Source organism: Gouania willdenowi, chromosome 3 (assembly GCF_900634775.1).
Source record: "Gouania willdenowi chromosome 3, fGouWil2.1, whole genome shotgun sequence".
Lineage (NCBI taxonomy): Eukaryota > Metazoa > Chordata > Actinopteri > Blenniiformes > Gobiesocidae > Gouania > Gouania willdenowi.
The window spans coordinates 16,374,894-16,397,006 of record NC_041046.1 but is presented as its reverse complement, the minus strand read 5'-3'; the positions used below and the strand labels follow the sequence as shown (position 1 = coordinate 16,397,006).

General features: G+C 37.7%; 1 protein-coding gene across 2 annotated transcripts in view; it reads right to left on the bottom strand.

Moving 5' to 3' along the window:
- slc6a2 (solute carrier family 6 member 2) overlaps positions 1-11,858 on the bottom strand; it is a 42,284-nt gene extending 30,426 nt beyond the window's left edge. The window contains exons 1-4 of one of the 2 annotated variants that reach the window (XM_028435309.1): positions 11,698-11,858; positions 10,908-11,327; positions 6,306-6,437; positions 4,643-4,880 (exon numbers count right to left, since the gene is read on the bottom strand). In XM_028435309.1, the coding sequence (XP_028291110.1) occupies positions 4,643-4,880; positions 6,306-6,437; positions 10,908-11,184 (647 nt within the window). In that variant the 5' untranslated portion in view covers positions 11,185-11,327; positions 11,698-11,858. Of the gene's footprint in view, positions 1-4,642; positions 4,881-6,305; positions 6,438-10,907; positions 11,328-11,682 lie in introns of both variants that reach the window. The other variant, XM_028435317.1, reaches the window with a different exon arrangement.
- Between the last annotated feature and the right edge of the window lie 10,255 nt (positions 11,859-22,113).

Sequence of the window (22,113 nt, the reverse complement as noted above, 5' to 3'; positions counted from 1 at the left end):
ACATATATAGACACACCAAGTCTATACTATAAAATCTCTAAAAATCTATGATATGCTAACAACCTACTCAATACTCACTATACCTCTCTATTCACAATTCTCTCAATCCAACCTACTTGTGGCCAATTGCAGAGTCCAGTGGTGCTATTAAATCTATTAAAAATGTGTGGCTCCTAGCTATTAAAGCTATTAAAAAGTCACAAACCACCACTCTCAGCTAATAGCAAATTTTGATTGTGATAGCCAGGTTTCAACCCATAAAGGGCAATCACACTTATGTTTACAACAAAATACACCAAATTAAAATACTTGGACTAAAATGTCAAGAGTTGGACAAGAATCAATGAACAAAACTACTTTAAACCCAAATATGTTTAGTTACTCTCATAGGCAATCCCATAAAGCAAAGCTTGTTCTTAAAGTTACATCAATAAATAAATCAATGAAAAAAAAATCAGGCCTCCATGACATCTCCTTTGAATCTAACAAAATGTCTCTTGTTGTTGAAGCAACCTTCACACACAGCCCTAAATCTTGGTAACATATTGTCTTGCAGTCTGCAGAAAGACCCCGTTGTGATTGACACATAAAGTTACAGAACACGATAGGAGATAGGAATTTATTTTTTTTGGAGCAGCTTAACAAAAGGAAATGAATTCTTATGAAGCCACCATGGACATAAATTACCCACAGAGCTATTGAGCAATTGCTTAACAAAGTTAAAACAATTCAGTGAGAAAGCTGGAATAAAAGTCTATTTTTTCTTGTACAAATGACCAAATCTCTCATTAAAAAGCCAGGTTGGTCATGGAGTGTGCTTTTTCTATAACAGACCATTGCCAGGGGAAGCTACTAAAGGCCAACCTACAAGAACTCATTTTAATATTCTGCAAAAAATCTCTGTTTAAAACTTTAAAGTTTAAACACTTTAAATCTGAAACATATTTTACAGCAAGTTTCTCATAAACATTAAAACTGAACTTTCATAAATGCCAAAGGACTTCCATGCATCGCTGAAATCTGATAGGAAGTGACAACACTTTCTATCTTTCATGTTTCGAGACAAAACACCCTAAAAGTTTTCTTGCCTTTCATTTTTGTTTGTATTTGTGTGGTAAGTAAGGAAAGACAGGTGATTATTACTGCTGTTGGCTAGTCCTGCCCTGCCAGAGGTGGGGTTAGAGCCCAGAAGCCTTTTGTCCAATAATCCACCACCTCATGAAAAAGGTAATGCTAGAAGAAAAAGAAATGTGGATGTAGCAGAGTCAAAAAAAAGAGAAGCAAGTGAATTGTTGACTCAGTTGGTCTCCCACATGCAGTGCTTGGCATTGCTTCAGTCCTCAAATCAAGCTATGAGCTGAAAGATGTATAGTTCCCTCTGGTTCCAAACACTGTGTACCTTAACTGTCTATGTCCCACCATTGTTCTCCTCCATTTGGCATTTTGTGGCAATTTTAACCCTAACCCTTTAAGTGATTTTGTTTGTAATTTTCAAATTTTTGTCTACGACACAACAAAACATCACAGCTTTAAGGTTAACACATTTGAGTTGTTGAAAACCAGAGAAAGACTAGATCTACTATTTGTGCTAAAGGTAGGGTAGGCGATTTTCAAAAGCTAGCAGGATTTTGAATGTAGCGTCCCTTATGGCTCTGTCTTTACCCCCCTCGCCCCTCCCCCCATTTACATGCATGCACACAGCTGCTGCAGTAGAGGACCTCAGCTCATCGCTTGTATTGTGTAGAAACGTCGTTGTCTCATGTCTCATTCAGCAGTAAGTAAACACTAAACTTTACCATTATATATGTTAAAAAATATGACCAAAAACTCTGTTTTAACTCTGTCACCGGTGACGCGCTTTCAGTGTGAGCTTGTGTATGCGAGGGGTCGCGAACGAGCAGGGAGACAGAGAGACGTGATTGGTCGAAGTTTTTACAGGTTTACAGCTGCTACAGTTGATGGATTTTCTTCGTTCTTTTTCTCAAAGCACATAAGATCCTAATTTATGTCAGGACATAAAGACAATTTCAACCAAAAACTTAAAAAATGTATCTGGAGAAAATCGCCTACCCTAGCTTTAACAAATAGCCAAAGGTAGAGCTGCTCAACAAAAACCCAATGGAGTTTTAGCCTGACGTATTGGCCTCAACACACTTGATGTAATGATTGTCATGATATATGTGTACTCCCTGTATCCCTGTATGGTTCAAAAAAAATTTGGCAATGATTTTTCAAAACTTTTCCAAAATATTTCACCAGATTTCCATGACACAGATCTGAATCGTTAAGATCTATTCAAGACCATTTAAGTGCAAAAATTAGCAGGCCTTTCCAGTGTACTAGTGTAGCAGAGGTCTAACAGTGTGCCATAGTTAGTATCAACAAGAAGTCATCCACATCCCCCGCCAGATTGGTTGTCCATATAACTCACAACCTTTTCCTAAATGACCTAAATCTAAGAACTTAGATGTACACATAAGAAAATATCACATCAAAATCTAAAATTACTAACTATCTTAAACGGTTTCTAAGAAAAGCTTTACCCTTTGAAGATACCTCGAACAGAGTAAAAAAAACGGAAAAAAGGCAATGACTCTGGAAAAATTAATTGCGCACCTCTCATTTTCAAACTCCATCAAGGTATTGATACTCTGAAGCCACACACCGAATTTGGTTATCCTATCTTACATGGTTTCTGAGAAAAGCTGTCCCCTTTAACTCAGACGAAGCTCAAAACTATATCCCCCTTCACACTTTGTGGTGGGGGATAAAGATGTGGCACAAGGAATGCAGGTTGTGTCCATCACTTATATATCATATAGCATCCTACAATGGTGCAATTGCCTTTAACATCCATTTTGCAGTAACTATGCATCAGCTATTGAATGTAACATTAAACAATAACTAAGTGCAACCATGTTTAATTAAAGGATTATAAGATTACAATTTCAATTTGCATACACATTTATTAAAAGCAATGTACGACACAAGGTATGAGGGTGCTTAATGTCCATAGTAATAGCGAAGGTTGAATTTTAAACATTAAAATAAAATAGGCTATATTTCCAAAACAGTTAAATTATTCCATTTAGATAGGCTGGTTAAAGTATGTTTCATGGATTTCGTAGAGAACAAAATAATCAGAACTAACTTAAAGCAGCTTTAACCAAGTTAAGTGTTTACAAGAAAGAGGAATTCTAATTCGGAATTAAACGGAATAAACCAGCCACTTAATTTGAATTTAAGTTTAATTCATAAATAAATTAGCATTAGGAATTAACTGTTTAGGTTGAAGGGGATCATGTGGATCACTGACGTGTGTAATGGAGTTAATGTATTGTTTGATTCCAGTGGTAAAATATTGTTTTAGAATCCTACAGTGTGACTAAGCAATGAATGCATCATCATCATCAAGCATACTCTGCATTGTACCAGCTACTGCTATTACATCCAGCTGAGATATAAAAAGACAGATTTGTGTAAGCAGAGCATCATCACTGCATACTCCTACTACCTTTCAAACACAAAGTATTTTAAAAACTGAATATATTATAGAAAGAACAGGCTCAGGTTAGCAGAGAGTAAAACATGAGAGCCTTTCTATTGACTCCCATTAGCTTAGTATCCCACACAGACGTTGAAAGTAACGGTGATGTTCAAAGAGTTAAATATAAATCAAATACAATGGAAATGAGACATCAGTCTCCTGAGTCCTGAAATGGAATTTTTCTTTTATCAGATAATCTACTGTTTCCCTGGATGTCCTAAATTAAAAAGGGCTTAACATGAACACAAGAATGTGTGCAGTACTTAGTAAAAACATTGTTAATGCTCAACCTACTAGAGTTTGCAACCCCAGCAATGCTGTCATGTGAAATTAGATTAGATTAATTAGATTGAAAGCATTCACTTTTTCGTTGAAATCATTCCACAGTTAGGGAGAAGTTTGCAAACAACATTTTTTTTCTTCATCCTGACACAAATAACAAACAGTGTCCATGTACAGGGCTCTACACTACCTTTCCCAGTGGTGGCACTGGTGCAACTAAGTTTCTCAGTTGGTCGCACCTTTTTTTTTTTTTCTAAGCCATGCATGCTGATGAATAGTTGACTTAACTGGCGTACCACAGTTGAAGTAAAGATTGACAGTGAGTCGAGATATATTTGCAACATGTTTTAATGTTTTAGTGTCAATATTAAGTTTTTCTGCAACAATCAAGTAACAGTACTTCTACTTGAGTAGGATATATCAGCACTATTTACACCTCTGATTGTAAGCAATACAAGTAAAATAGTAAAACAGAGGCTTGGATGTAAGCAAATATATTTTTCTTTGAATTTCAACATGTTTACTCGTAACTGAAAGTAAAATTCTTTAGTTAAAGATAAATCACTGTTCTTCACTGGTTATTACAATTTACAAAGAATAATTTCATCATCTCTTCACTGATAAACTGCCATCGGTAGCAATATGAATCACACCCGTTGAACGAGCTAACTACTAGACGAGCTAACTATTGCTGGATAATTTTAGACAACAAAGCCATTTTCAATAACTTGAAATATCTGACAGTTGTTCATCAAAAACCAGGTATAGCTTATTAACTTACTCATTTGTTTGGTCTAGTTGTAAATCACTTACTCGTAGTATTCTGCTGCCGGGGTGATCTTGTACTTGGCGTATGAGGTCCCATTTCCAAGGACAGATTTATTAATGGCTAAGGGGTCGACACAATTAGGGCTGTTCCATCTGTTGCCACATTTGAGCCATGGTAGCTCACTTGTCATGGAGGAGAACAGATAGTAGAGGGACCAGGCGATGATGACGTTGTAGTAGAAGCCAACATAGAGCGCAATGAGGATTACTGTATAGCCCACACCTGAGAAGGACAAGGTAACCAGGCAAACATTACAAGGAGAGGATTTGTTTTCCATATGGTGACAGCAAAGTTGTATTAAACTGACACTGAGCTTTCACGGTACCCATGGGGTATTGGGGTTTCTTAGTGAAACCAACTAGCCTGGTTCCAGATTAAAGCTGCTGGACACGAAAACATTTCAGAAGATAAATTCATAAAACAGACCACATTGTTCAATAACAGAAAAAAAAGATGTGAATAGTTAAATTAGCTGCATAAAAGTTTGTCTTCATCTCTCGGTTTGTTGACATTTTCAGGGCGCATTGCATTGTGGGTTGAGGAGTCACAGAGATGGATGCATTGAAGTGTTTTTTTACTTCACTCTGATCACTGTAATCCTTGTCTGGTGAAAAACACAAGAAATCACGATAAGAATGAAGTAAAAAAACACTGATATGTATTCGTCTACGGGACTCTATATCCCACAATGCCATCTGTGTGTTTATGGAGATTTAATAAAAACTTTCAAGCGCCTGTTTTGACCTTTTTCTATTCTTTAAGTAAATGATGGTCAGTTCATTATTGTGAGTATCAGCTTATATTTGTTTTGTATCACAAAGAAGAGTTTGACCGCAGTTCAAATTACAACTGAGAACGTTCAAGGACGTTATTATTACATGGTAACAGTTATTCCTCTATACCCACAAATTACTTTAAGGAGGCCTTAAAGCTAATAAGTGATTTTATATAAAAGTGTTATTGCAATGATTACAGTTGCATATTTAAATGTTAAATTGTGTCTATTCAGATGAAGCAAATGTAAGGAAGTGTTTACAATTGCTATGTCTGAATATTGGTGACTTCACATCACTGAGTGCAATTTGATACATTTAACTTTTAAGGGATTTTTTTTTTTTAAGCAGAGTGACAAAAAGCAGCAACGGGCACTATAAAAAGTGTGTACAGAGATATATTTATTGATTATTGGAAGGAACATTTCATTTTATCTTAAATCTAAATTAAATAAATGTAACAACATTGAAAGTTAATTATTACGTTGACATTTACAATAAATGTCAAAATGGAAAAAATAGTTTACTTTCAGATATGACTATTACTATAAATAAGTCAACATTTGCTCTATTTATCAATAGATCCTTTAACCATACAGTGTTTTTTCATGATAGCATATACGCAATAGGTCATATTGATGTCAAATCTTTGATGTATTTAATTTGCAACAAACATAATCATACAGTATGTGTTAGCATGTTATTAAAACCAGTTTTTAAATCAATTGTGGCTCAATTTTCAAAGGGTAAAATGTTGGTTGCATGTAGAGGAACGGAACAAAGGGGTGAAAGACAAAGCAGAAGGTCTAGTTTGATAGGTCGTGTGTGTAGTTGCTTATAAGTGCAATGTGTCTTGGTGTGTGTTAAAGCTCACCTTTAAAGACGGGGCATATTTTCCACACTGTAGCCGCCCCCTCCCTGTTGTACTGGCCCAAGGCAAGCTCCATGTAGAACAATGGCATCCCCGCAATGACCAGGAAAAGAATGTAAGGGATCAAAAAGGCACCTGGAAATAGGAAATCGTAATTCACTTTTTTGTGCAAAATCTCCAATGATAGAAAGAAAACATTGTAGATTAGTGCTTTAGCTCCAATGGAGGAAAGATAAAGAAGTGTGGCAAAGCGTTATTGGATAAAAACAGCCTTTATCGCCACAGTTTTAGATAAACACTTCCACATAAGAGCAAATAACATTTGAATATCTGAAATGTTCTCCACATTGGCCACGTTTACATGGGAGCTTTAATTCCTCTTTAATTCAGAATAAAAGTAAATTCCTCTTTAATGCGACATTGTAAACACTTAATTCTAGGGACGTCCCGATACCAACTTAGTAATTTCCGATATGATACCGATATTTGATCCAATACAAGCATGAATCATACATACTTCTTTTTTTCTCTCTCTTTTCTTTAATAAAAAAATAATTACTTATTTTCTGGTGTGGAATGTTAGAAAAGTCTTGATCAAGTGATGTTACTAAAACAAAGACAGTCAGCAACTGTAGGTATGAGAAAACTGACCCATTTATTATTAACCAATTGGTTACATAACTTTGAACCTTCAACATAATATCTACAGTATTCTACAATTGAATAAAATAAATAAAAAAATTAATTGAAAAAAATAAAAAATAATAAAATAAAAATAAAAAAAAATACGGAAATTTGAATCCGATATCCGATATTCGTTTTCGGGCTAATATCGGACCAATATCCGATATTGATAACGGACCAGGACACTCTACTTAATTCCTAATGCAAATATAAATTCTGAATTAAACTTAAATTCGAAATAGGTGGCTGGTTTATTCCGATTTTAATTCCGAATTAAAATATTCCTTTTTCTTGTAAACACTTAATTCCACTTTAAGTAAATTCTGCGCATGCGCGACTTGCCACGATGGTGATGACATAGTCCAAGATGGCCGTCTGAACTCGAGCCGAGACTATTTATTTAATAAAAACCTAAAAAGACATGGGTATAATAAAAAGAGTGGATGGGCAGAAGGATAAACATGCAAACATTCACATGGACACAAAGACTTATTACACACACGGATATCGACAAACGAAAGAGGCTTCATCGGGACATTATAAAGTTTGTTTTTCACTCAACGTCATGTATAGTGGAGGTAGAACAGCTGTTGCATTAACCGCTGGCTTTGAGCGATTAAAGTACGGTCGTCTGTCTCCTTTCTCTATCTCTCTTCTCCTGCTCCGCGGATGAATACGAAACCGTATGTTATTGTTGAGCTGCTGCTTCAAAACTACAGTTAAAAAAATAATAAAAACACTTCTCATGTGGTCTTCTATGTTGTAGCGAAAAGAAAAGTTTTGTTGTGTGTTTTGTCCCGATAGACGTGACACGTCACGTTCGCCCCCTGTCCAATCAGAATCATTCCCAACCCCCAGACCTAAAGCGGAATTGCATAAAGCCAAATAAACCGGTTTTCCATGTAAATCTCAATTCGGAATTACTATTTACATGTGAATACAAAGCAGAACACTTTAATTCTGAATACTTTAAATCGGAATAACTAATTCTGAAATAAAAAACGTCATGTAACCATGGCCCTTATCTATTACAGAAGGCACAAAGTAAATCATACAATTAGCTGAGGGGGCCAGTGATGGAGCCTGTTTCTCTCTGCCATGTGAATGGAGACCTATAGCCAAACAACAGCACACACCTTCTATTATGGAGGTCAAACACAGGTTTTACACTCTTTAGGTGATTCTACTGAACTCTAGGCTTTTCCCTTTCACTGTGACCATTTCCCTTGTGTGATGTCAACCGTTTTCAAAACAACTCAGGTTTTTTTTAAGTTTCACTGCTTTTATTTTAGATTTGTATGTTTTTTTTTTTTAATGGCACAATATGTATTATTTGTTAGTTTAATTAAAAACAAGATCCAAATGGATCATTTTTTGGCAATGTTTGTATAAAGTGAACAAGTGAAATAACTCATTGTGCAGTGTATGTGAGGCGTCACAATCTATTGGTTCATGTTTGAGGTAAGCTATGTTCATGCATGTTTTAAATGTCACTATACACGAACACAGTGGTTCCCAAACAGGGGTACAGGAGCACATAGCAGGGAGTACTCAGAAAGATTTAACAATTAATTTCAAAATAATCGGGAAATGTTCCTAGTTCCTTTTTATGCTATTTTTTGGACAAATTCACCAAAAACTAACTGTAAAATGTATCAATAAAACTTTATTTTCTTGTAATTTATCATTTTTTTTTTTAATCACACTTCTGAGAATAGGAGACAAAAGCTACATTTTACAAAAGAGACTGTATTTACATACAATTGAAGTAGTCACATAAACATTGTAGTTTAACTAAATTCCACTCATTCTTTTTATTTGTAGATTCAGTCTTGGGGAGCCAATGTTCGAGACACATTTTAGGGGTTTAGGAGAACCTGCTATTCCACAAACAAAAATCCATATTAAATTATGAAGAGGGTACTTATGATATGAAGAGGGGGGTACACATGATTTGACAAAAATGCAAAGGGGGTACACAGGATAAAACTGCACTAACATACTTGAGTCTAAAGGGTAAACATGCAGCTCCGTATAGGGCCTGATAATGAGTTACTAATCACATTTACTGTCAGTAGTGAAGCATAGAGATATATGAAGAAAAGTGGCTCTCCTTATGAAGTGAATCTGCTTTTAAATAATCAACTAATGGCTTGCAGAGTGGTTTTTATTATAGCTTAGGAGTTCACAAATAGGTTTTGATATCCTCTTGTCTTTTTTTAATCTCAAATGTGGCCAAATTTGAGAACATCTATTCCTTTAAAGCACAATCCTCTTTAGTTGGTTAATACATTTTGATGCTAATTGAATTACAATACTTTCTTTTATCTATTTCAATGTTGTTGATTAAACACTGCTATACTGAATCCATGGTCTACTGTAGTGTATTTAGTATTTGTGTCTTTATAACCCATTATGAGTTATCTTTTGTTTCTTTAATGTGTTCTTTTTTAAGTTTAAAAAGGTCTTTTTTGATTTGCAGCTTGTTTTTAAGGCATGATTGTGGATACAAAGCAGACAGGTGAGAGGATAAGGGACAGGGATTTATTTAACAATCTATATCTAATATTTCACAAAGAGTAATTGACAGTTTAAGAGTTAAGTCAAAGTACTGTTAACTGGTAATTACAATGTCCAATATTTGTAATCATTTTGCAAGGAGGATTTTTTTTTTTTTCTAAAACAAAACCTAGCCTATTGTGTGGGACATGAACATCTGACAAGATAAATACATAGGATAGTAAATATAGTATGTAAATATTGATAAATGTCACTCATCAGAAAGCAGGTAACGTTAGTAAAGAAGTAGCCTACTCAAACTGTACAGTTCAAACCCAATTTAAAAGTAAATTAGCTGTTAAAACAACTAATGTTTGAAGCTCATGTATCAATTTCTAAACATTACATGTATATTACAGTGTGATCAAATGTTATTAAAGCCTTGAGAGGAGAGCTGGGCGATATATCGATATTTAAGATATATTTTTTGGCAATATCGCCTACATCTATATATATATATATATATATATATATATAATTATTTTTTTAAATGATCAACGGACATTGTGAAACTGCAAAAAATAAAATGACCAGAAAACAATCAAATGCATCACATTATAGCCGACCAACTACCAGATTAAACGTAACGCACGGCACCACAGCATTGAATGGAGGTTATTTTCTCAGTTTTAGAGTTCATAAATGTATCTATACTTAAAGCCTGAGTGTTTTTTTTTTTTTTAATTATTATTATTATTATTATTATTATTATTATTATTAATTTTGAATTGAATTCATTGGTGTAATTTGATTTTAAAAATAATTTGATTTTATACAGATGCCTTTGTGGAAAATAAATTAAGTTCCTATTGTGGTAGATTTCATCTCTTCATACATCTCTTTATATATTGATGTTTGTATAATAATAAAAATAATAATCATAATAAATCAATTTTATATAGTGAGAGAAAGGAATAACAACAAAAGTAAAAGAAAGGTTAAGGAAAAGCAAGTTTAAAAAGGTGGGTTTTAAGGAGTGTTTTAAAGTTCTGTAATGAGGGAACCATGGCAAGATGTATTACCAAAAATAGATGTGCAGGGTGAAAATAACTACTGTAATGTTTAATTTGAGTACACATTTAATTGAGCTACTTTTTACTTGTACTAGAGTATTTTATGTATGACTTACTTGTACTTGAGTACAATTTCAATCAAGTAACAGTACTTCGACTTGAGTAGGATATATCAGTACTATTTATACCTTTGTATATTACAGTGTGAGCAAATGTTTTTAAAGTCTTGAGAGACTCCAACGGATCCAAGTTTTTTAACAGCCGTACCAAACCAAATTCAATAGATACACCTGTTGAATTACAGAAAGGAAAAAATAAATACATTAAAAAAATAAAAACTTTTCCTCACCTCCTCCATTTTTGTAGCACAGGTAGGGAAACCTCCACACATTGGCCAGATCCACAGCAAAGCCAATGACAGACAGCAGAAAGTCTATTTTCTTTCCCCATATTTCCCGCTCCACCTCGGTGTTGGAGGTCAGCGGACCACCGTGGTTGGGAACGATGGAGGAACTGGTGCACTGAACGCCATTCTGGTCCTTCACCAGTGTCAGCTCTACGTCGCACTGGTTGAGCGGAGCCACAGCGGACAGTTTGTGGTGGTCTGGTTTCATTTGGACCTCCATCGTCTCTGCGGCGCACACGAAGCCCACACCGGCGAGGCGCTCTCACGGCCCCCCTGCGGGTTCTGGCGGGGCTCGGACCGCTACCAACCTACCAGACAAGAGTTCTCCACCGAAGCTACAAGCGGCGTTTCCGTGAACATGAGCTGGGAAGGAAGACAGAAGGAGGATTTTTTTTGGGGGGAAAAAAAGCTTTGGTGTTTGTGCGTAAAGTTCCAGAACAGTTACGCATGGAGTCTGCGTGCGTATTCACCTCCTCGCGCTTTTCCATTAGGTTACACCAACAACAACATCTATAAAAAGTTGGTTTGGGTTGTCACTTCCGTAGCAGTAACAGGTGACAAGTGATGCGCAGGTGAAATCAATCAGTGAAATTAGCAAGAAAACAAAGTGAAGCACTGAATGTGGTTTTGGTGGTGGTGGGGGGAGGAGTATACAACATAAAGTAAACCACCATTTTATTTTATTTTTACAATAAATAATAAGTAAAGGTTATAATACCGTGGAGAGACGTACCGGTTGTGGCACCGTGCAGTGAGGCTCTAACGACACCCGTCCATGACCCGGTGCTGCTGTGGTCCAGATGACAGTGAGGGAAGGCGGCCCATCGTGAGGGAGGTTATGACTCGTCTTCTCCAGCTCACCACATGAAATACAGGCTTTCAGGGCGCTTTGCTCTCTCTCCATCACGTGATTTGTCATAACCGTCCACTTTTACTCTGCTTAATGTTGGCAGACTATGACACAATCATTTTACTTTCTGACTTGAGCCTGCACTTTATCACTAACCATACACATGGGGGCACATTGAAACCTCTTAAACTAACGGAAATGATTTTATTATTTATTTATGTATTTAAATAGTTAGGGACAACTTTGTCAATGGCTTTATTTGAAAGAAAATTGATTTAAAAAAAAATTTAAAAAAAATGATATTGTTCAAATAAAATGTTGGGTTTTGGTGTGCAACTGAAACTCTTCCATCAGTCCATGTTTACCAACTTAATTCCTCCAAAACTTTTTTTTGCTAGTATTTCATTGGGACTTTGTCTGTTTCTTCTTTGTACCAAACATATTGAATTACATTTTTCTAAGAAGCCGTAAAAGCTCTGTGTTCTGTGTGTAATTGAATTTTGCTCCAGCTTTTGCTTGGGGCAATGATTTCTATTAGATATGGTTGATCAGTTCATCCCATTAAAGTCAATGAATGTCCTCTCTGTTCTCCACGGCTTGCTTTAAGAAACCCTAACAGGGCTTGTTTGGGGCTTTTTGTTTGTAATGATGAAATAACTGCATGAAGGACCAGGTACCATGGATATAAGTGTGTTAGTACAGTTGTGATGTCTTTAATAACTTTAATTTGTTTGCGTAGACCTTTGAATTATTGTGAATATATTCATATTCTCGTAAAGACTTGAATAATGTCTTTTGATAAGCGCATTGAGATGACTTTGTTGTAAATTGCGCTATACAAATATAGTTGAATTAACACTTCCCAGCAGAAACATATGGAATAGTCATTGGTGTTGACATTGGTGGTCTCGATTTGCAACGCCCTGCCTACCCAACCCTAGTGCTTACGGCACATCACTGCCTTACAGACTTATGAAAATGGAAAGTCAATGGCCACAGACAGCTAAGCCCGTAAACTTAAACTTCCATATAGGTACAATTACTTTTTACATCTTCAAGCCATATTATATAAGCACCCTCCTTGGGCTTCTTAAACAGGACACAAAGAACATGGTAAGATGATCTTTAATCTTAAGGTATTGTCCAATTTCCTAAGAATAAAGTTCAAATGAAATACATTTACATGGCTAGATAAATAGCTGTTTGAATACCTTTCAGTTTAAGAGAATGTACAAATGTACATTTTTTGTGTTTTGCCATGCATGTTACATTTTTTTCCCCTTCATATGAAGAAAGATTCTCACGGGGAGACATTACACTGTCAAGTTTGTTCCACTTCTTTGCAGCATACCAACTAAAAGCTGCATCACCATGTTTACTGTGAACCACTGGCGTAACTATCGATGGTGCAACCAGTGCAGTGCACCGGGGCCCAGGCGCCATAAGGGGCCCAAGAAGGAAAGAAGATGGAGAAAAAAAAGCAGCGGTGTCCAGATACGGCAATTTTTGTGAATGGAATGGCTTGGGGCCAGTCTTTAAGGTAACGCTTAGTGGCTGGTATGGGAGGGGAACAGACAATTTGTCTAATCACCTAGACACATGTCAGTCATGATGAGTCATGATGACTCATTCAGCAAGAAAATAAGTGGCGCGCAAAAGAGAAAAAGGAGCAGGATTAGAGTGATGTTAAAATGACCAAGTTAGGCAAGTTCTTCACTCAAACCCAGGCAACAGTTAGCGTCCCATTCGAGGCTAGCGCTCGCTTGCCATTTAGCTCCACTGAAGTGCACCGGCGGCATCATCGGCACTACCGCCGTGTCCGGATTCTCTGAGCAGCCAGAAGGAGAGACTCCCCCCACCGCAGCCTCAGAGGTCGGACTCGGTGAACTCAGCACCAGTGGACCTGTTGCAGGGATTATTCTACTGTACCTCACTCTGCCTCCTGATGCCAACACAAAAAACTATAATAGCCATAAGATGAGCTTTTAATGAGTGAGTACAGCTTCTGTTTGCTTTGAAGTGGGATTTAAACCTATTTCAATGAACTTTTAACCACATACAGACCCTTTCCAAAAAAATAGAATATCATGGAAAAGTAGTTTAATTTCCATAATTCCATTCAAAAAGTTAAACTTTCATAGATTATAGATTCAGGGTCCACAATTTAAACGATTTCAAGTATTTATTTGTTTATTTTTACACAATTTGGGCTTCCAGCTCATAAAACCCACGAAAAACAGGAATTCAAAAAATTAGGATAGTGTGAAGAAATCACCATTTACTTCTCAGTTTTTGCAGAAAAAATAGATGAGAAGAAGGACTGGACTATTGGCCAGTGGTCTAAGGTCCTCTTTTCTGATGAAAGTAAAGTGTGTCTTTCATTCAGGAATCAAAGTCCAAAGATTTGGAGGAAGACGGGTGAGGAACAGAACCCAAGCTGTTTGAGGTCCAGTATGAAATATCCACAGTCAGTCATGATTTGGGGTGCAATGTTCTGTTCTGTTTCTCACCTGTCTTCCTCCAAACCCAATTCACTGTAGAAACAACTCTTGTATCGATCTGCAAAAATTTGAAACATGGCGGTGTTGACTGGAAAAGGTAGAGACCAGGGCTGAGGTTTGGAGCTGACCAATCGCAGAGCATACTCAGGTAGAACGGACTCTGTGCAGACTCCAAGCCGGGATATATTGTGTGTCAACCTTGGACAAGCATATTCAAGGTGGAGAGAGTCTGGACGCAGTGGGTCTCCTCTCCGTTCTGAACTGTAGTTGGGACTGCTGCGGCCGGGGGCTGATGAGTGTGAACCTGTGTGCTTTGGGACAGGGAAGGAGCTCATGGCAGCCACCTGCAGCACATTGAGGACACTAACTACTGTGATACAAGCCTTCAGTCTCTAAAAAATCAGAAAATTCTGCAATAGTCGCTTTTGAGAAAAAAAGTCACTAAGAAGAGTTGAAAGGTCGATAGTCACTGCAAATAGCTCTACAGTTGTGCATGATCATGAGGAGGCTGTTGGATTTGAAACAGGGAGGGGAGGGGGGAGCGGGGTTGTTTCCATAACAGTCTCAGGATTGTATATACTGCAGCTTTAAGTTAAATAGATTGCTCGATTTACACACAAGTCATGTGTCTTTCACAACCTAATGCTTATAATCAAAATAATTGTAGCCCAGGGCAATTATCATATCTATAGTAGAAATTCCAGGAATGAGGTGGATATTCAGAAAGTTTTGGTTAAGGTCATGTACTAAGAGATTCTTAGATTATCAAGTGGGCCAGCCAGACATGTTCAATATAATTCTTTTTTTTTAATAAATATTCTAATTGTTCCTTCCTCCCTATACACACACAAACATAAGCATTAAAAAGATCTACCTCATGGTTCGGGTCTCACCATGGATACAATGTAAAAGCATGTAATTTTCACAGACAGTGTTACAACTTGGGTTGCAAAACTGTCTAAAATTATAGGTCTTTCTGTGTCTTTTTATGTTGGTAATGGACAAATATTTAATTTGTTTATTTTTTTAACCGCAGCATTTTGACATCCCAAAACTGCCCTCAAGTCAAAGTGCAATGCTTATGTTCCTGCGGGTCAAGGCATTACTACATAAGTATTAAATTAGCGTAATAGTGCAGAGTGGAGTTTGTTTTGTTCAGCCCCCCATTAAAGATATCTGGTATAAATCTCTTAAGGCCTTACTGAAGGAGAGTGCTGTTAAACCTTTCAGCCAAGGCTTTACGAGTGTCTGAAAGGATAAAAAGTACCTGCGAGATGTCAAGTGTTTCTTTCCCAAGCCCAGTGTTTACATTTTGGTGAGGCAAAAAAAGAACTGTGAGTCAGATGAAGAGTGACAGATAGCTATGTTTATAATCAAAAAACGTGAGAGCATCAAAAGGAAGTTGTACACAAACGTGTCATCATGCAGAGCCATTGTCTTCAAATTACATATCTATAGATGGGAAGTATTTATTCCTTGACAGATTGTGTCTTTTCAGCCCCCATGCTGCTGTTGAATAAGGATCACAACTGGGAACACGCTCAAGCTGAAGTTGAATGGTGGATAATAATTAGGGGGCACAAAAAGGGAGGATGACAGCATGAGGATGACTGTACTATGAAGTGTGAGAGGGACAAAAACTGGGAGTAGGTTGTCATTGACAGAGTAGTCTTAGAAGTCTGGTAGAAAACATTTAAAACGCACAACTTTAAGTAAAATACCTATATGTTCATTACATTAGACTTAAAAAGTCTTGCATAAGTCGCAGTGTTGAGCAGTTATAACACAATTAAACATAGTAGTTCTCAATAATAATAAGAAAAACACAGGTTGTAAAGACTGGACATATTTTTCTCTTTAGTCTGATTTATAGTTTGAAAAGGTAATCACTCCACCTTCTTTTTAATGAGTTCACCAATCAATTGTCTTCCACTCAACCTTGTGCTGACCCATCCTCATATACTACTATACAGGAAACCTTGTGTGGCCCATCCTCATACTACTATCCAGGAAACCTTGTGTGGCCCATCCTCTCAAAAAAAAAATCCAAATCTCGAGCAGAATCAAAAACAGAGACTTGAAACACCCAAAACACTGAGTATAATAACAAACCTGGGCGTCAGATACTGGTGCTGATACCATCAATGGGGTGATTGATGTTTCATACAGTTCATCAAACCATGCCCTTGCCTGGACCTTCACTGTTACTATAAACCTTGCATGGGAAGCGAGGAACAATCACTTTCCTGTTAGAATAATAGGAGAGAAAACATCAGCAAGGTGTCATCTGGTGTGATAAGGAAACGTAACAATGAGGTTTGGAGGAACACCCCGAAGAGCTGAAAGAGAAAGGCCCAGATCTGCAGGAGACAAGAAGGTTGACATAAAGGCTCAAACTAAAATAAGAATTGCTCAAAATCTCACCCCATGCCAGTGTTAATAAACATCTCTCAGAATCCAGCACACTCCCAACTGGACAAAGGCCAGAGAAGTTGGTCAAAGATATGTCATTCCAACATTTAATTTATCATTTTGTTTAAAATTACCTGTGAAATGTATATAATATCACTTTGAATCAAAGTGAAAAATGCATGTGTATTCTATTAACCAACAATCTTTCCAATAATAGATTGATACAAGTTACAAACATTATGCACAGGGTTTTATGGTTGGAATCGGATCTTGCAACAGAAAAATCACACTCAGAGGAGATTAGTACTGATTTGTGTCAGGGCTTAATGATAAATATATCAAATTCACAGTTCACATCATTGCTTTGTCCAAATTTGACACTGATAATAGCCCATTGTATCATGTTATGTAAAAGATTCTACTTTTTCTCTAACCTCAGACCTAATGATGATGCAAAATTTCTTTCATTTTCAGCGCTTACGTACATCCTAGATTATATTGGTAGACAAAGCAAGGGTCATCTTTGTAAAATATATAGGTATCCTGTTTGTTATTTTTGTACAGGGAAGTCTTCTCTATAGGAGCAACAAACTAGAATACTGTAATTTCTTCCTGTTATGTAACATTTCTGACATATCAAAAAACACATTGACCTTTGAGTAGTAATTGTAATTAGTAATTAGGTAGCAATGTGTGTATATGTAGAGAATGCAGGAGCTTTGGAACCTATAAATAGAGCACACTAACGGGTGGATTCAACATTTTTTTTAACACAGACAAAGATATATGGACGGATTCACTTAAGGTTTAGGGGTATTTAAACGTGTGCAAACGTCACTCCACATGCTAATAAGGGGTACAAACCCCAGGGAATCAGGACTGCGCGTGTTCAGCGTGTCACAATGCACCCACAATCCATTTAGCGCGTTTCCCTCTGAAGAATATGTAAAGTAGGCGGATCTCATTGAGGGGCGCAAAAAAAGGGAGGGGGAAATGCAAATAAATTAATGCAGTGGGCGTAATGCAATTCATCAAAACTGGAACTGTTTTCGATGATTTTTTTTGCGCTGAAAATAGTTTGACCCATAGGTAGGTGCAAACGTCACACACAGAGATCATTGTTGCAGTAAATGTTGACGCAAAACACAGCGGAGACGAAAAAAAAGCTCCTTTCTAGTATATCTAGTATAAGAAAATAATTCGAATAAAACAAAAGCCTGTGTGGATTCCGGTACGTGTGTCTGTTGTGGCGCAGGGGGCCGCTGTGAGCGGAGCTCCATGGATGTTTCTCTGGATGCACCACTCCAGTGAGCTCCTGTGTTTTTCTCTACGTGTTTTGATCATTAAACTCACATTGATGTCAGGCCAGAATCAGCTGATCAGCTGTGTAATTTACGCAGCGATGGAACAATGTTCACATCTGACTGTGTGTGACACAGCGCTGCTCAGGAGCTCAGACTGGCTGGATGTTGCATTAAGTTTTAAAGTTTATTAAACATAATTTTTATTTGTTTATCTTGTTTTATACATTATTAAATGTGTGTGCAGCAGACAGAGTCCATCTGCCTCCAATTTAACGTCTTCAAAGGTCATTTTGTGCTTCTGTGCACTCACCTCTCCACATTGAACAAGCAAAATGTTCATTTAAATAGGGCGGTCTCCACCACGTCTATACGAACCGCTATTGGGGCCGTAATGTTAGTGAATTCCCCACAGCAGGTGAGCAAACAGCGCCACCAAAGGATTTAGGGATGCACCTGGTTTACTACCCTTTGTTTCAGATCTTAGTGAATCCGCCCCTAAGAAACAGCCCACTGTTTCAACATTCGTAGCTTCCAGATGCTACTACGCCTAGAGATCAATACACAAAAACCAGTACCCACCATGATGGAAGAGACTGTTAAGAGACTAAAATAAAGGCAACACAGAGAGAGATCAGCAAGTTAGCAGAGCTACACAGGGGCATTATGATGAATAACAAGGCAACGTGAAAACTAGAAGAAGAAGAAGCTAAAAGCACTCTCTGAACACCTAGCAGCACAGAAAAAGGATACCCAGAAGGGAAACATGCCATACTACCGGCCAATAACCTGCTTCTCCACAACATGGAGGCTCCTGTCAGGCATCATGGCAGCAAAGATACTGTATGTAAGCACATAAGTCAGTACATTAGCGACGCACAGAAACACCAAGAGAGCCAAAAACTAGCCACTGGTGGACAAAGCAGTTGCCTGAGATTGTAAGAGAAGGAAAACCAACCTGTGCAAAACCTGGATTGTCTACAAGAAAGCCCATGACTCAATGCTGCACCACTGGATACTGGAATGTCTGGATCTGTACAAGATCAACAGGACTGCCTTCATAAAGAACTGCATGGGAATGTGGAAGCCCACCCTATAGATGCCAATTTAAAGCCCATCGCCCAACATCAAGTGCGGCACATACCAAGAAGACGCACTGTCACCACTGCTTTCCTGCAAAAGCTTCAACCCCTTTAAGTAGATCATTGACAGCAACTATCAATGAATTGCTCAACATGGATGACAACAAGCTGCATGCTAAGAATGAGCAAGACATTGACTCACTAAACCCTACCACCAGACAAGGACATTGGGATGTCATTTGGGTTAGACAACTGTGGCCAGATAGTATCTAAGAGGGGGAAGATGATCAGGACTGAGGGAGTTGACCTACCAAAGGGGAACATCTGAGATATCCAGGACAGATACAGGTATGTTGGAATCCCACTGACTAATGTAAATAATTAGGAGGCCACAAGGAAGTCAACCACAACCAAGCACCAACAGCGAGTAAAGCAAGTCCTCATAAGTTGACCAAAATATGAGATTGAAGCCAGTGATATCAAAACAAGAAAGCTTCTCACCATGCAAGGTTCCACCCCAAGTCCAGCACCCTGAAGCTATACACTACGGGAAAAGGAGGAGGTCATCCAAACTCCAGGAGTATATCAGAAAGATGCACCAATGAATACACTGCTCAGTGAATGCCTCAAACAATCACCAGAGGAGGGAAATGTTGTAGAGGAGCAAGCAACACAGACGGACCAGCCCCAACATTGAGCATACCACTATCAGATAGAGGAAGTGGCAGAAACAAGAAGACCTACCAGTGGCTGGAAAAGGCTGGACTAACAAACAGCACAGATACACTAAATCTGATAGCATAAGCACTGAACCACAAACAGCCATAGAGGCCAGGCTCTACCACAGCAGATCAGACCCAAGGTGTAGGCTGCGCAAAGATGCCCCTGAGATAATCCAGCACATAGTGGCACAGTGTAAGATGCAGGCAGGATCCACTTACACGTAGAGACACAACCAAGTGTCTGGGATAAATAGGAACATCTATACCAAGTATAAACTGGAAACTTCCAATGGGACACAACACCAAAGGTTAGTTGAAAACAGCAAGGCTAGATTCAGGTTAGACTTCATTCTTCCATACTGACAAACAGCTGCTGGCGAAACCAAGCAGAGATATTGTGGTTGACAAAAACCAGCAGAGGTCAATGCTGATAGATAGATGTAGAGATATCTGCTGACTGCAAACATCAGGAAGAGAAGAACACAAGAAGTGGAAAAGTACTAAAGAACTCAAAGATCAACTGGAGCAGAAGGGGGTGGTCAAAGCCCACTTGGTCCCCATCGTAGTAGGCACACTCAGAGCAGTGACCCTAAAACTGGGAGAGTGGGTCCAACAGATTCAGGGAGCAACATCTGAGGCCTCATTCCAGAAGTGTGCAGTGGTACAAACTGAAGAACCCTCAACACCCTCTGGTAGTAGAGGCGAGTTTAAGGAAGACAGTCATACCAGAGGGGAGGATTTTTATTATTAAATATATATATATATATATATATATATATATATATATCATTATTTTGAATTATGGGAGTTACCAATTCACAAGTAGTGACTCAACATGATACAGGAATAGTTTAGTTTGTTATGCAATATGCAATAAAAGTGTAAACCATTTCACAACAAGTCCTTAAAGCTGCAGTATGTACGTTTTTTGGCATCATTTGGTAAAAAAAAAAAAAAATCCATTAATCGTCTTTGAGCATATTGTAATCAAAGTTTTCTGAGTGGACACTGAACATCTTCTCATTCTCTTGGCTTTATATTTACGCATTAGAAATCTAGGATTGTGGCACTAGATTTCAGCCAATTAGAGATCTTTTGACAAACAGAGTAAACCATAAGCTGTTTTGGCATTACTATTGACTGCTCGACTGAAGTCAATGGGCTTTCACGTACCAACGGTTACACGGAAAAGCAAACGAAAAAGGCAGACCAATGTTGAGAAGCAACAGACAGTCTCAAGGCACAAAACATATTCGAGCAGAACAAACTTGACTGCGCGTGGACTCAAAGCCGACCGCTCGCAGTCCTCCTCACAAACTGAGTCAGAGAGAGAGTGATAACAGACAGAATGAATCACTTGTAAACCTAAGAGTAGCATATCCAAGGTGGAGAGAACAGACACAATTAATTTGCAGACTGGACATGGCGTGTCTGTCTACTCTGCTGGGATCACTGTGGCTGCTTATATGTGAGCTTTGTGGTGGAGGAAGAGCTGTGAGCCTCTAGTTACTCTCCTCACAGCGGTGACTGATATGTGTTGTTCATGTCTTTTAAAAACATCAGAAACTCTCCAATAACACAAGATTTAATTCCTTAACTTTTGTCACTAGTTTCTATTGAGAAAAAAGTCGCAAAGAGCTCCACAGTTGTGTGCATTCACGAGGACACACTGTATGGGGACGAGGAGGGTGAGCGTGGTTGTTTCTATACAAGTCTGACAATTCTACATACTGCAGCTTTAATACTTGACATTATTATCATTATGATAATAATTATTGTCATGACAATTTTCAATAAACATGCCTTTGTTCTATATCTTCATTCTGTTTAATTCTGCGCGATGTGTCTCTTATTCTGCTTTTTAAATATTTTCTTATTTATTTTGCTGCTATATTTTATTGTTGCTTAAATGTGTTGTGAGTCTGAGCAGTTAACGGAATCCTTGAGGATTAATGGAGTACTATTTTCTCCAAACAGTAAAAAGACTTTAAGTACATTAAATACAAGTATATAGTCTATCCAGGATGCTTTTTGTTAAAGGTTGAGACGAAACTTATCGTGTATGTTTCAAAAACCTGGCTTTGTAACAAGAGAGACATTTGAGTCTATTTAACTTAAAAATGTTTTTACAGCTCAAATATTTATTTTCCCTAGTTTAATCTTTACCATACACAGGAAGTTGTGCTCGTAATCAGGAAGTAGTGACCTTCAGAATAAGGAGGATATGTATACACAAACAAATGAAACTATTGGATTTCAGAGAGTTTTATCCGAAAATACA